Source organism: Eubalaena glacialis, chromosome 5 (genome assembly GCF_028564815.1).
Source record: "Eubalaena glacialis isolate mEubGla1 chromosome 5, mEubGla1.1.hap2.+ XY, whole genome shotgun sequence".
NCBI lineage: Eukaryota > Metazoa > Chordata > Mammalia > Artiodactyla > Balaenidae > Eubalaena > Eubalaena glacialis.
In genome coordinates this window covers 94,833,426-94,846,661 of record NC_083720.1, presented here as the reverse complement: position 1 = coordinate 94,846,661, position 13,236 = coordinate 94,833,426, and the positions used below count along the sequence as shown (strand labels likewise).

General features: G+C 38.8%; 1 protein-coding gene across 1 annotated transcript in view; it reads left to right on the top strand.

The window, feature by feature from the left end:
- The window catches only part of CCDC158 (coiled-coil domain containing 158), a 103,700-nt gene that overhangs the window by 84,921 nt on the left and 5,543 nt on the right, over positions 1 to 13,236 (top strand). Inside the window, exons 19-20 of the mRNA XM_061191504.1 lie at positions 23 to 90; positions 2,329 to 2,487. Coding sequence (XP_061047487.1) covers positions 23 to 90; positions 2,329 to 2,487 — 227 coding nt within the window. The remainder of the gene's footprint in view (positions 1 to 22; positions 91 to 2,328; positions 2,488 to 13,236) is intronic.

Genomic DNA, 13,236 nt, shown 5'->3' with positions numbered 1-13,236 from the left:
ATGACCATTCTTATGCTTCCAGAGAGCCAGGCACATTACACACAGGAGAGTTGGAAGATCCACCTAGTTGCTTCGCATTCCCATCTGCAGGTGAGTTTTTAATGAAAGCACAGAAATGGAGCCTGCTTAAAACCCTGCAGTGGCTCCCCTTTCAATGGTTCGCTCCACACTGCTAGTCTCCTCACCGCCTTTAAAGCCTTTGCTCAGATGTCACTTTCCCAGTGAGACCTACTCTCACCACCTTATGTAAAAATTATAACCCTCTCACAGTCCCATTCCCCCTTATCTTTTTCTTTTTTTAAATTACACTTAGCATTTTTTTATACTATGTAACCTACTAATTTATGTTGTTGATTGTGTGTCACCTCCTGCTAGACAAAAGCTGCACGAGGGCGTATGTCTTTAGTTGTTTGGTTCCCTGATATATCCAGTACCTAGAACTTTCCTGACACATAGCAGGTCCTCAATAAATAATTACTGAATGGATGAAAAGAAAAGAAAAAGAAATGAGACAGATGGTTCTCCATGTACTTTCCAAAGACAAAATGTTCTCTATAAAACAAGGAGATCAAGGAAGAGATTGAAAGATAACAGAATCTGTTGAAAAACAAAATGGCACAACTCGGGCTAGATATGGAAAAGAAAAAATAATAACATTACAGAGGAAAGCCTTAGAAAAATTAAAATTAGGATATGCATGACTGAAATCATAGTCAGGGACATGATGGACCCTAAGAGAAAATTACAGAAAAGGAATTTTTAAAACTAAGAAACATGAAATATAATGATACAGAATATGTTAGATTTGGAAGGCTAAGGCAAATCAGCAGACACATTATCAGCCTTCTTATGGAAGAGAACAAAATAAATGGGAAAGAATGAAACTGTGAAAATGATGGTTATTCAACAAATTGTAGCTATAAATCTGGACAGTAATAATGTAAATAGGGAAAATCGAGGTGTGAGGTGAAATAGATAGAAGATAAGTTTCCAGATTTTCTTGTCTTTTGTAGAAGAGTATCTATGTATATCTAAAATAAAAACATAATATTCTTAAATAAAATAATTGCAAATTCTTAATTTTTAAAACTTTAACTTGTGAGAAATCTTTAAGAACTAATATTTTGAAGAAAAGAGCATTTATTTGAAATTGAACAATTAATTCCTTCAGGTTTTACTTCACTTATATGTTTATACTGTTGTTTCAATGTTCACCCAAGAGAAAACAACATATATCCTTGTTTTATTAGATTAATATGTGAGTGCCTTTACCTTTTCTCATAATTTGTGAGTACCTTAGAACATGTTAACTCCATTCACTTTCCTTCCAACTGTCATACAGTTGTTGTCACATATAAAGGTAAATACCATAAGGGATCATTTGCATTGTGTTGTACAGTTAATATTCATTTACATACACCCACATATTCACACTTTACTTTCTATCTGCTATCATTTTACTTAAGCCATTAATGTTTCCTTTAATGTATTCTCCCAGTTTCTGTTTTCCTGAACTTGTCTTTATTTTATCCCCATTTTTGAGGAATATTTTTGCTGAGTATAGAATCTAGGTTAACATTTTTCCTTCACTTTGAAAATATTCCACTGTTTTCTGGCTTCCAGTGTCTCTACTAAGAAGTCAGCTCTAAACTTAATTGTTGCTCATTTAAATGTAATCTGCCATTTTTGCCCTTCTGGCAGCTTAAGATTGTTTTTGTCTTTGGGTTTTTTGTGGGTTTTTTGTTTATTTGTTTGTTTTTTGCAGTTTTTATTGATATACCTAGGTATGATTTTCTTTATATAAAAAGAACTTGTTTGGGGTTTGGAGTAATGCTGTTGAATCTGTGGTAGTCTGCGCCTCCATTATACAGACCTTGTGGGTCTATATCTATTACCTGTATTTTTTTACTCTTGGTTTCTGCCATGTTATTTTGTCTCCTCATATGCCTGGTTATTTTTATTGTATGACAGACATATGTGAAAAATTGTACAGATGGTTTCAGACTTAGAATATTATCACCTTCCTCCAGAGAGCATTCATGCTTGCTTCTGGTACACAACCAAGGACACCAGCAATCCCAGATCAATTTAATCCAATCAGGAATTAAGATGATTTGAAGATAGACCTCAGGATCCCCAAGGGCAGGTCCAGTCATTCCTAAGATGTAGCCCTTTTCTGTTCCAACCCAAAGCCTTGGGGTTTTACCAGAACACACCCCAGCCCCGTGATTGGGAACATATTCTCATGAGAGTTTGATTTTTTCAGAGGTGCAGCATACTATTTTTAAGTAATTCTGTCCTTTTACTTTTGTTCTTGTAAAATTTTAGGAAGTCCATCTGTGAAAAATTCAGCTTCTCGTTCATTCCATTCTTCTCCTAAGAAGTCTCCAATTCACTCACTCCTAACTAGTTCGGTTGAAGATTCTATAGGTTCCACACCACAATATAGATCCACCAAGCCTGTTCATTCACCTGATGCTGTTAAAGGTAAGAATGACCTGATATAACTGATAAGATTAATTGATTTCCTACTCCAGTGACTTAAAAGTTCTATAATTGGAATTAATAAAGGGTCACATGGTGTTCTTATATGTACACTCTAATTGATGCTGTGTGGTGGGTGTGTGCTTAAGTGGGTCTTCTTTATTTGTTTATTTATTTGAGCCTTATTTAAATACAATAGCCACTGTATACCACATACACACCCCTTAGTAAATATACATAGATATTATAGGTAAATATTATCTGTTTCTTTCTTTGACATGAATAATGACCTTTTTTTCTCTATTTTATTATTAGATTTTGAGTCTTCTTTTAAATGCTGAGAATGACTTTTCTTTCTTTTTTTTTTTTTTTTTTAGTTTGGAGGAAATTTTATACACCAGGTTCTTATTAGTTATCTATTTTATACATACTAGTGTATATATGTCAGTCCCAATCTCCCAATTCATCCCCCCCACACACCTTTCCCCCCTTGTTGTCCATACGTTTGTTCTCTACATCTGTGTCTGTATTTCTGCTTTGCAAACTGGTTCATCTGTAACATTTTTCTAGATTCCACATATATGCATTAATATACGATATTTGTTTTTATCTTTCTGACTTACTTCACTCTGTATGACAGACTCTAAGTCCATCCACCTCACTACAAATAACTCAATTTTATTTCCTTTTATGGCTGAGTAATATTCCATTGTATATATGTACCACATCTTCTTTATCCATTTGTCTGTCGATGACACTTAGGTTCCTTCCATGTCTTGGCTATTGTAAATAGAGCTGCAATGAACATTGTGGTACATGACTCTTTTTGAATTATGGTTTTCTCAGGGTATATGCCCAGGAATGGGACTGCTGGATAATATGGTAGTTCTATTTTTACTTGTTTTTTTTTTTTTTTAAACATCTTTATTGAAGTATAATTGCTTTACAATGGTGTGTTAGCTTCTGCTTTATAACAAAGTGAATCAGTTATACATATACATATGTTCCCATATCTCTTCCCTCTTGCATCTCCCTCCCTCCCACCCTCCCTATCCCACCCCTCTAGGTGGTCACAAAGCACCGAGCTGATCTCCCTGTGCTATGCGGCTGCTTCCCACTAGCTATCTATTTTACATTTGGTAGTGTATATATGTCCATGACACTCTCTCACCCTGTCACATCTCACCCCTCCCCCTCCCCATATCCTCAAGTCCATTCTCTAGTAGGTCTGTGTCTTTATTCCCATCTTGCCACTAGGTTCTTCATGACCTTTTTTTTTTTTTCCTTAGATTCCATATATATGTGTTAGCATACTGTATTTCTTTTTCTCTTTCTGGCTTACTTCACTCTGTATGACAGACTCTAACTCCATCCACCTCATTACAAACACCTCCATTTCATTTCTTTTTATGGCTGAGTAATATTCCATTGTATATATGTGCCACATCTTCTTTATCCATTCATCCGATGATGGACACTTAGGTTGCTTCCATGTCCTGGCTATTGTAAATAGAGCTGCAATGAACATTTTGGTACATGACTCTTTTTGAATTATGGTTTTCTCAGGGTATATGCCCAGTAGTGGGATTGCTGGGTCGTATGGTAGTTCTATTTTTAGTTTTTTAAGGAACCTCCATACTCTTCTCCATAGTGGCTGTATCAATTTACATTCCCACCAACAGTGCAAGAGTGTTCCCTTTCCTCCACACCCTCTCCAGCATTTATTGTTTCTACATTTTTTGATGATGGCCAATCTGACCAGTGTGAGATGATATCTCATTGTAGTTTTGATTTGCATTTCTCTAATGATTAATGATGTTGAGCATTCTTTCATGTGTCTGTTGGCAATCTGTATATTTTCTTTGGAGAAATGTCTATTTAGGTCTTCTGCCCATTTTTGCATTGGGTTGTTTGTTTTTTTGTTATTGAGCTGCATGAGCTGCTTGTAAATCTTGGAGATTAATCCTTTGTCAGTTGCTTCATTTGCAAATATTTTCTCCCATTCTGAGGGTTGTCTTTTGGTCTTGTTTATGGTTTCCTTTGCTGTGCAAAAGCTTTTAAGTTTCATTAGGTCCCATTTGTTTATTTGTGTTTTTATTTCCATTTCTCTAGGAGCTGGGTCAAAAAGGATCTTGCTGTGATTTATGTCATAGAGTGTTCTGCCTATGTTTTCCTCTAAGAGTTTGATAGTGTCTGGCCTTACACTTAGGTCTTTAATCCATTTTGAGTTTATTTTTGTGTATGGTGTCAGGGAGTGCTCTAATTTCATACTTTTACATGTATCTGTCCAATTTTCCCAGCACCACTTATTGAAGAGGCTGTCTTTTCTCCACTGTATATGCTTGCCTCCTTTATCAAAGATAAGGTGACCATATGTGTGTAGGTTTATCTCTGGGCTTTCTATCCTGTTCCATTGATCTATATTTCTGTTTTTGTGCCAGTACCAAACTGTCTTGATTACTGTAGCTTTGTAATATAGTCTGAAGTCAGGGAGCCTGATTCCTCCAGCTCCATTTTTCGTTCTCAAGATTGCTTTGGCTATTCGGGGTCTTTTGTGTTTCCATACAAATTGTGAAATTTTTTGTTCTAGTTCTGTGAAAAATGCCAGTGGTAGTTTGATAGGGATTGCATTGAATCTGTAGATTGCTTTGGGTAGTAGAGTCATTTTCACAATGTTGATTCTTCCAATCCAAGAACATGGTATATCTCTCCATCTATTTGTATCATCTTTAATTTCTTTCCTCAGTGTCCTATAATTTTCTGCATACAGGTCTTTTGTCTCCTTAGGTAGGTTTATTCCTAGATATTTTATTCTTTTTGTTGCAATGGTAAACGGGAGTGTTTTCTTAATTTCACTTTCAGATTTTTCATCATTAGTGTATAGGAATGCAAGAGATTTCTGTGCATTAATTTTGTATCCTGCTACTTTACCAATTCATTGATTAGCTCTAGTAGTTTTCTGGTAGCATCTTTAGGATTCTCTATGTATAGTATCATGTCATCTGCAAACAGTGACAGCTTTACTTCTTCTTTTCCGATTTAGATTCCTTTTATTTCTTTTTCTTCTCTGATTGCTGTGGCTAACACTTCCAAAACTATGTTGAATAATAGTGGTGAGAGTGGACAACCTTGTCTTGTTCCTGATCTTAGTGGAAATGGTTTCAGTTTTTCACCATTGAGGACAATATTGGCTGTGGGTTTGTCATATATGGCCTTTATTATGTTGAGGAAAGTTCCCTCTTTGCCTACTTTCTGCAGGGCTTTTATCATAAATGGGTGTTGAATTTTGTCGAAAGCTTTCTCTGCATCTATTGAGATGATCATATGGTTTTTCTCCTTCAATTTGTTAGTATGGTGTATCACGTTGATTGATTTGCGTATATTGAAGAATCCTTGCATTCCGGGGATAAACCCCACTTGATCATGGTGTATGATCCTTTTAATGTGCTGTTGGATTCTGTTTGCTAGTATTTTGTTGAGGATTTTTGCATCTATGTTCATCAGTGATATTGGCCTGTAGTTTTCTCTCTTTGTGACATCTTTGTCTGGTTTTGGTATCAGGGTGATGTTGGCCTCGTAGAATGAGTTTGGGAGTGTTCCTCCCTCTGCAATATTTTGGAAGAGTTTGAGAAGGATAGGTGTTAGCTCTTCTCTAAATGTTTGATAGAATTCGCCTGTGAAGCCATCTGGTCCTGGGCTTTTGTTTGTTGGAAGATTTTTAATCACGGTTTCAATTTCAGTGGTTGTGATTGGTCTGTTCATATTTTCTATTTCTTCCTGGTTCAGTCTCGGCAGGTTGTGCATTTCTAAGAATCTGTCCATTTCTTCCAGGTTGTCCATTTTATTGGCATAGAGTTGCTTGTAGTAATCTCTCATGATCGTTTGTATTTCTGCAGTGTCAGTGGTTACTTCTCCTTTTTCATTTCTAATTCTATTGATTTGAGTCTTCTCCCTTTTTCTCTTGATGAGTCTGGCTAATGGTTTATCAATTTTGTTTATCTTCTCAAAGAACCAGCTTTTAGTTTCATTGATTTTTGCTATTGTTTCCTTCATTTCTTTTTCATTTATTTCTGATCTGATCTTTATGATTTCTTTCCTTCTGCTAGCTTTGGGGTTTTTTTGTTCTTCTTTCTCTAATTGCTTCAGGTGCAAGGTTAGGTTGTTTATTCGAGATGTTTCCTGTTTCTTGAGGTAGGCTTGTATTGCTATAAACTTCCCTCTTAGCACTGCTTTTGCTGCGTCCCATAGGTTTTGGGTCGTCGTGTCTCCATTGTCATTTGTTTCTAGGTATTTTTTGATTTCCCCTTTGATTTCTTCAGTGATCACTTCGTTATTAAGTAGTGTATTGTGTAGCCTCCATGTGTTTGTATTTTTTACAGATCTTTTCCTGTAATTGATATCTAGTCTCATAGCGTTGTGGTCGGAAAAGATACTTGATACGATTTCAATTTTCTTAGATTTACCAAGGCTTGATTTGTGACCCAAGATATGACCTATCCTGGAGAATGTTCCATGAGCACTTGAGAAAAATGTGTATTCTGTTGTTTTTGGGTGGAATGTCCTATAAATATCAATTAAGTCCATCTTGTTTAATGTATCATTTAAAGCTTGTGTTTCCTTATTTATTTTCATTTTGGATGATCTGTCCATTGGTGAAAGTGGGGTGTTAAAGTCCCCTACTATGATTGTGTTGCTGTCGATTTCCCCTTTTATGGCTGTTAGTATTTGCCTTATGTATTGAGGTGCTCCTATGTTGGGTGCATAAATATTTACAATTGTTATACCCTCCTCTTGGATCGATCCCTTGATCATTATATAGTGTCCTTCTTTGTCTCTTGTAATAGTCTTTATTTTAAAGTCTATTTTGTCTGATATGAGAATTGCTACTCCAGCTTTCTTTTGATTTCCATTTGCATGGAATATCTTTTTCCATCCCCTCACTTTCAGTCTGTATGTGTCTCTAGGTCTGAAGTGGGTCTCTTGTAGACAGCATATATATGGGTCTTGTTTTTGTATCCATTCAGCCAGTCTGTGTCTTTTGGTGGGAGCATTTAATCCATTTACATTTAAGGTAATTATCGATATGTATGTTCCTATTCCCATTTTCTTAAATATTTTGGGTTTGTTATTGTAGGTGTTTTCCCTCTCTTGTTTTTCTTGCCTAGAGAAGTTCCTTTAGCATTTGTTGTAAAGCTGGTTTGGTGGTGCTGAACTCTCAGCTTTTGCTTGTCTGTAAAGGTTTTAATTTCTCCATCAAATCTGAATGAGATCCTTGCTGGGTAGATTAATCTTGGTTGTAGGTTTTTCTCCTTCATCACTTTAAGTATATCCTGCCACTCCCTTCTGGCTTGCAGAGTTTCTGCTGAAAGATCAGCTGTTAACCTTATGGGGATTCCCTTGTGTGTTATTTGTTGTTTTTCCCTTGCTGCTTTTAATATGTTTTCTTTATATTTAATTTTTGACAGTTTGATTAATATGTGTCTTGGCGTGTTTCTCCTTGGATTTATCCTGTATGGGACTCTCTGTGCTTCCTGGACTTGATTAACTATTTCCTTTCCCATATTAGGGAAGTTTTCAACTATAATCTCTTCAAATATTTTCTCAGTCCCTTTCTTTTTCTCTTCTTCTTGTGGGACCCCTATAATTCGAATGTTGGTGCGTTTAATGTTGTCCCAGAGGTCTCTGAGACTGTCCTCAGTTCTTTTCATTCTTTTTTCTTTATCCTGCTCTGTAGTAGTTATTTCCACCATTTTATCTTCCAGGTCACTTATCCGTTCTTCTGCCTCAGTTATTCTGCTATTGATCCCATCTAGAGTATTTTTAATTTCATTTATTGTGTTTTTCATCGTTGCTTGGTTCCTCTTTAGTTCTTCTACGTCCTTGTTAAATGTTTCTTGCATTTTGTCTATTCTATTTCCAAGATTTTGGATCATCCTTACTATCATTATTCTGAATTCTTTTTCAGGTAGACTACCTATTTCCTCTTCATTTGTTAGTTCTGGTGTGTTTTGACCCTGCTCCTTCATCTGCTGTGTGTTTTTCTGTCTTCTCATTTTGCTTATCTTACTGTGTTTGGGGTCTCCTTTTCACAGGCTGCAGGTTCGTAGTTCCTGTTGTTTTTGGTATCTGTCTCCAGTGGCTAAGGTTGGTTCAGTGGGTTGTGTAGGTTTCCTGGTGGAGGGAACTAGTGCCTGTGTTCTGGTGGATGAGGCTGGATCTTGTCTTTCTGGTGGGCACGTCCACGTCTGGTGGTGTATTTTGGGGTGTCTGTGGCCTTATTATGATTTTAGGCAGCCTCTCTGCTAATGGATGGGGCTGTGTTCCTGTTTTGCTAGTTGTTTGGCATAGGGTGTCCAGCACTGTAGCTTGCTGGTCGCTGAGTGAAGCTGGGTCTTGATGTTGAGATGGAGATCTCTGAGAGATTTTTGCCGTTTGGTATTACGTGGAGCTGGGAGGTGTCTTGTGGACCAGTGTCCTGAAGTTGGCTCTCCCACCTCAGAGGCACAGCCCTGATGCCTGGCTGGAGCACCAAGAGCCTTTCATCCACATGGCTCAGAGTAAAAGGGAGAAAAAATAGAAAGAAAGAAAGAAAGAGGATAAAATATAGTGAAGTAAAATAAAGCTATTATAAAGCAAAGCTATACAGACAAAATCTCACCCAGAAGCATAAACATACACACTCACAAAAAAAGGAAAAGGGGAAATATTAATATATCCTGCTCCCAAAGTCCACCTCCTGAATTTGGGATGATTCGTTGTCTATTCAGGTATTCAACAGATGCTGGCACATCAAGTTGTTTGTGGAGTTTTAATCCGCTGCTTCTGAGGCTGCTGGGAGAGATTTCCCTTTCTCTTCTTTGTTCGCACAGCTCCCGGGGTTCAGTTTTGGATTTGGACCCGCCTCTGCGTGTAGGTCGCCTGAGGGCATCTGTTCCCCGCCCAGACAGGACGGGGTTAAAGGAGCAGCTGCTTCGGGGGCTCTGGCTCACTCAGGCCGGGGGAAGGGAGGGATACGGATGCGGGGCGAGCCTGCGGCGGCAGAGGCCGGCGTGATGTTGCACCAGCCTGAGGCGCGCCGTCCGTTCTCCTGGGGAAGTTGTCCCTGGATCACGGGAGCCTGGCCGTGGCGGGCTGCACCGGCTCCCGGGAGGGGCGGTGTGGAGAGTGACCTGTGCTCGCACACAGGCTTTTTGGTGGCGGCAGCAGCAGCCTTACCGTCTCATGCCCGTCTCTGGGGTCCGTGCTGATCGCCGCGGCTCGCGCCCGTCTCTGGAGTTCGTTTAGGCGGCGCTCTGAATCCCCTCTCCTTGCGCGCCGCAAAACAAAGAGGCAAGAAAAAGTCTCTTCGGCAGCTGCAGACTTTTTCCCGGACTCCCTCCCAGCCAGCTGTGGTGCGCTAACCCCTTCTGGCTGTGTTCACGCCGTCAACCCCAGTCCTCTCCCTGCGATCCGACCGAAGCCTGAGCCTCAGCTCCCAGCCCCCGCCCGCCCCAGCGGGTGAGCAGACAAGCCTCTCGGGCTGGTGAGTGCTGCTCGGCGCCGAGCCTCTGTGTGGGAGTCTCTCCGCTTTGCCCTCCGCACCCCTGTGGCTGCGCTCTCCTCCGTGGCTCCGAAGCTTCCCCCCTCTGCCACCCGCACTCTCTGCCCGCGAAGGGGCTTCCTAGTGTGTGGAAACCTTTCCTCCTTCACGGCTCCCTCCCACAGGTGCAGGTCCTGTCCCTATTCTTTTGTCTCTGTTATTTCTTTTTTCTTTTGCCCTACCCAAGTACGTGGGGAATTTCTTGCCTTTTGGGAGGTCTGACGTTTTCTGCCAGCGTTCAGTGGGTGTTCTGTAGGAGCAGTTCCACGTGTAGATGTATTTCTAATGTATCTGTGGGAAGGAAGGTGATCTCCGCGTCTTACTCTTCCGCCATCTTCTTCTCCCGGGCCTATTTTTAGTTTTTTAAGGAACCTCCATACTGTTCTCCATAGTGGCTGTATTAATTTACATTCCCACCAACAGTGCAAGAGGGTTCCCTTTTCTCCACACCCTCTCCAGCATCTGTTGTTTGTAGATTTTCTGATGATGCTCATTCTAACCGGTGTGAGGTGATACCTCATTGAAGTTTTGATGTGCATTTCTCTACTAATTAGTGATGTCGAGCAGCTTTTCATGTGCCTCTTGGCCATCTGTATGTCTTCTTTGGAGAAATGTCTGCTTAGGTCTTCTGCCCATTTTTTGATTGGGTTATTTGTTTTTTTAATACTGAGCTGCATGAGCTGTTTATATATTTTGGAGATTAATCCCTTGTCAGTTGCTTCGCTTGCAAATATTTTCTGAGGGTTGTCTTTTCGTCTTGTTTATAGTTTCCTTTGCTGTCAAAAGCTTTAATGTTTCATTAGATCCAATTTGTTTATTTTTGTTTTTATTTCCATTACTTTAGGAGGTGCGTCAAAAAAGATCTTGCTGTGATTTATGTCAAAGAGTGTTCTTCCTATGTTTTCCTCTAAGAGTTTTATAGTGCCCGGTCTTACATTTAAGTCTCTAATCCATTTTGAGTTTATTTTTGTGTATGGTGTTAGGGAGTGTCCTAATTTCATTCTTTTACATGTAGTTGTCCAGTTTTCCAGCACCACTTATTGAGGAGACTGTGTTTTCTCCCTTGTATATCCTTGCCTCCTTTGTCATAGATTAGTTGACCATAGGTGCTTGGGTTTTATCTCTGGGCTTTCTATCCTGTTCCACTGATCTATATTTCTGTTTTTGTGCCAGTACCGTATTGTCTTGATGACTGTAGCTTTGTACTATAGTCTGAAGTCAGGGAGTCTGAATCCTCCTGCTCCGTTTTTTTCCCTCAAGACTGCCTTGGCTATTCGGGGTCTTTTGTGTCTCCATACAAATTTTAAGATTTTTTGTTCTAGTTCTGTAAAAAATGCCATTGGTAATTTGATAGGAGTGGCATTGAATCTGTAGATGGCTTTGGGTGGTATAGTCATTTTCACAATATTGATTCTTCCAATCCAAGAACATGGTATATCTCTCCAACTGTTTGTGTCATCTTTGATTTCTTTCATCAGTGTCTTATAGTTTTCTGAGTGCAGGTCTTTCACCTCCTTAGGTAGGTTTATCCCTAGGTATTTTATTCTTTTTGTTGCCATGGGGAATGGGATTGTCTCCTTAATTTCTCTTTCTGATCTTTCATTGTTAGTGTATAGGAATGCAAGATATTTCTGTGTATTAATTTTTTATCCTGCAACTTTACCATATTCATTGATTAGCTCTAGTAGTTTTCTAGTGGTATCTTTAGGATTTGCTACGTATCATATCATGTCATCTGCAAACAGTGACAGTTTTACTCCTTCTTTTCCTATTTGGATTCCTTTTATATCTTTTTCTTCTCTGACTGCCGTGGCTAGGACTTCCAAAACTATGTTGAATAAGAGTGGCAAGAGTGGACATCCTTGTCTTGTTCCTGATCTTGGAGGAAATGCTTTCAGTTTTTCACCATTGAGAATGATGTTTGCTGTGGGTTGTCGTATATGGCCTTTATCATGTTGAGGTAGGTTCCCTCTGTGCCCACTTTCTGGAGAGTTTTTATCATAAATGAGTGTTGAATTTTGTCAAAAACCTTTTCTGCATCTATTGAGATGATCATATGGATTTATTCTTCAATTTGTTAATATGGTATACCACATTGATTGATTTGTGCATATTGAAGAATCCTTGCATCCCTGGGATAAATCCCACTTGATCATGGTGTATGATCCTTTTAATGTGCTGTTGGATTCTGTTTGCTAGTATTTTGTTGAGGATTTTTGCATCTATATCCATGAGTGCTATTGGTCTGTAATTTTCTATTTTTGTAGTGTCTTTGTCTGGTTTTGGTATCAGGGTGATGGTGGCTTCATAGAATGAGTTTGGGAGGGTTCCTTCCTCTGCAATTTTTTGGAAGAGTTTGAGAAGGATGGGTGTTACCTCTTCTCTAAATGTTTGATAGAATTCGCCTGTGAAGCCATCTGGTCCTTGACTTCTGTTTGTTGGAAGATTTTTAATCACAGTTTCAATTTCATTACTTGTGATTGGGCTGTTCATATTTTCTGTTTCTTCCTGGTTCAGTCTTGGAAGTTTATACCTTTCTAAGAATTTGTCCATTTCTTCCAGGTTGTCCATTTTTTTGGCATAGAGTTGCTTGTAGTAGTCTCTCAGGATGCTTTGTATTTTTGCGGTGTCCATTGTAACTTCTCCTTTTTCATTTCTAATTTTATTGATTTGAGTCCTCTCCCTCTTTTTTCTTGGTGAGTCTGGCTAATGGTTTATCAATTTTGTTTATCTTCTCAAAGAACCAGCTTTTAGTTTTATTGATCTTTGCTATTGTTTTCTTTGTTTCTATTTCATTTATTTCTGCTCTGATGTTTATGATTTCTTTCCTTCCACTAACATTTGGTTTTGTTTGTTCTTCTTTCTCTAGTTCCTTTAGGTGTAAGGTTAGATTGTTTATTTGAGATTTTTCTTGTTTCTTGAGGTAGGACTGTATTGCTGTAAACTTCCCTCTTAGAACTGCCTTTGCTGCATCCCATAGGTTTTGGATCGTCGTGTTTTCGTTGTCATTTGTCTCTAGGTATTTTTTGATTTCCTCTTTGATTTTTTCAGTGATCTCTTGGTTATTTAGTAACGTATTGTTTAGCCTCCATGTGTTTGTGTTTTTTACGTTTTTTCCCCTGTAATTGATTTCTAATCTCATAGCGTTGTGGTCAGAAAAGATGCTTGATATG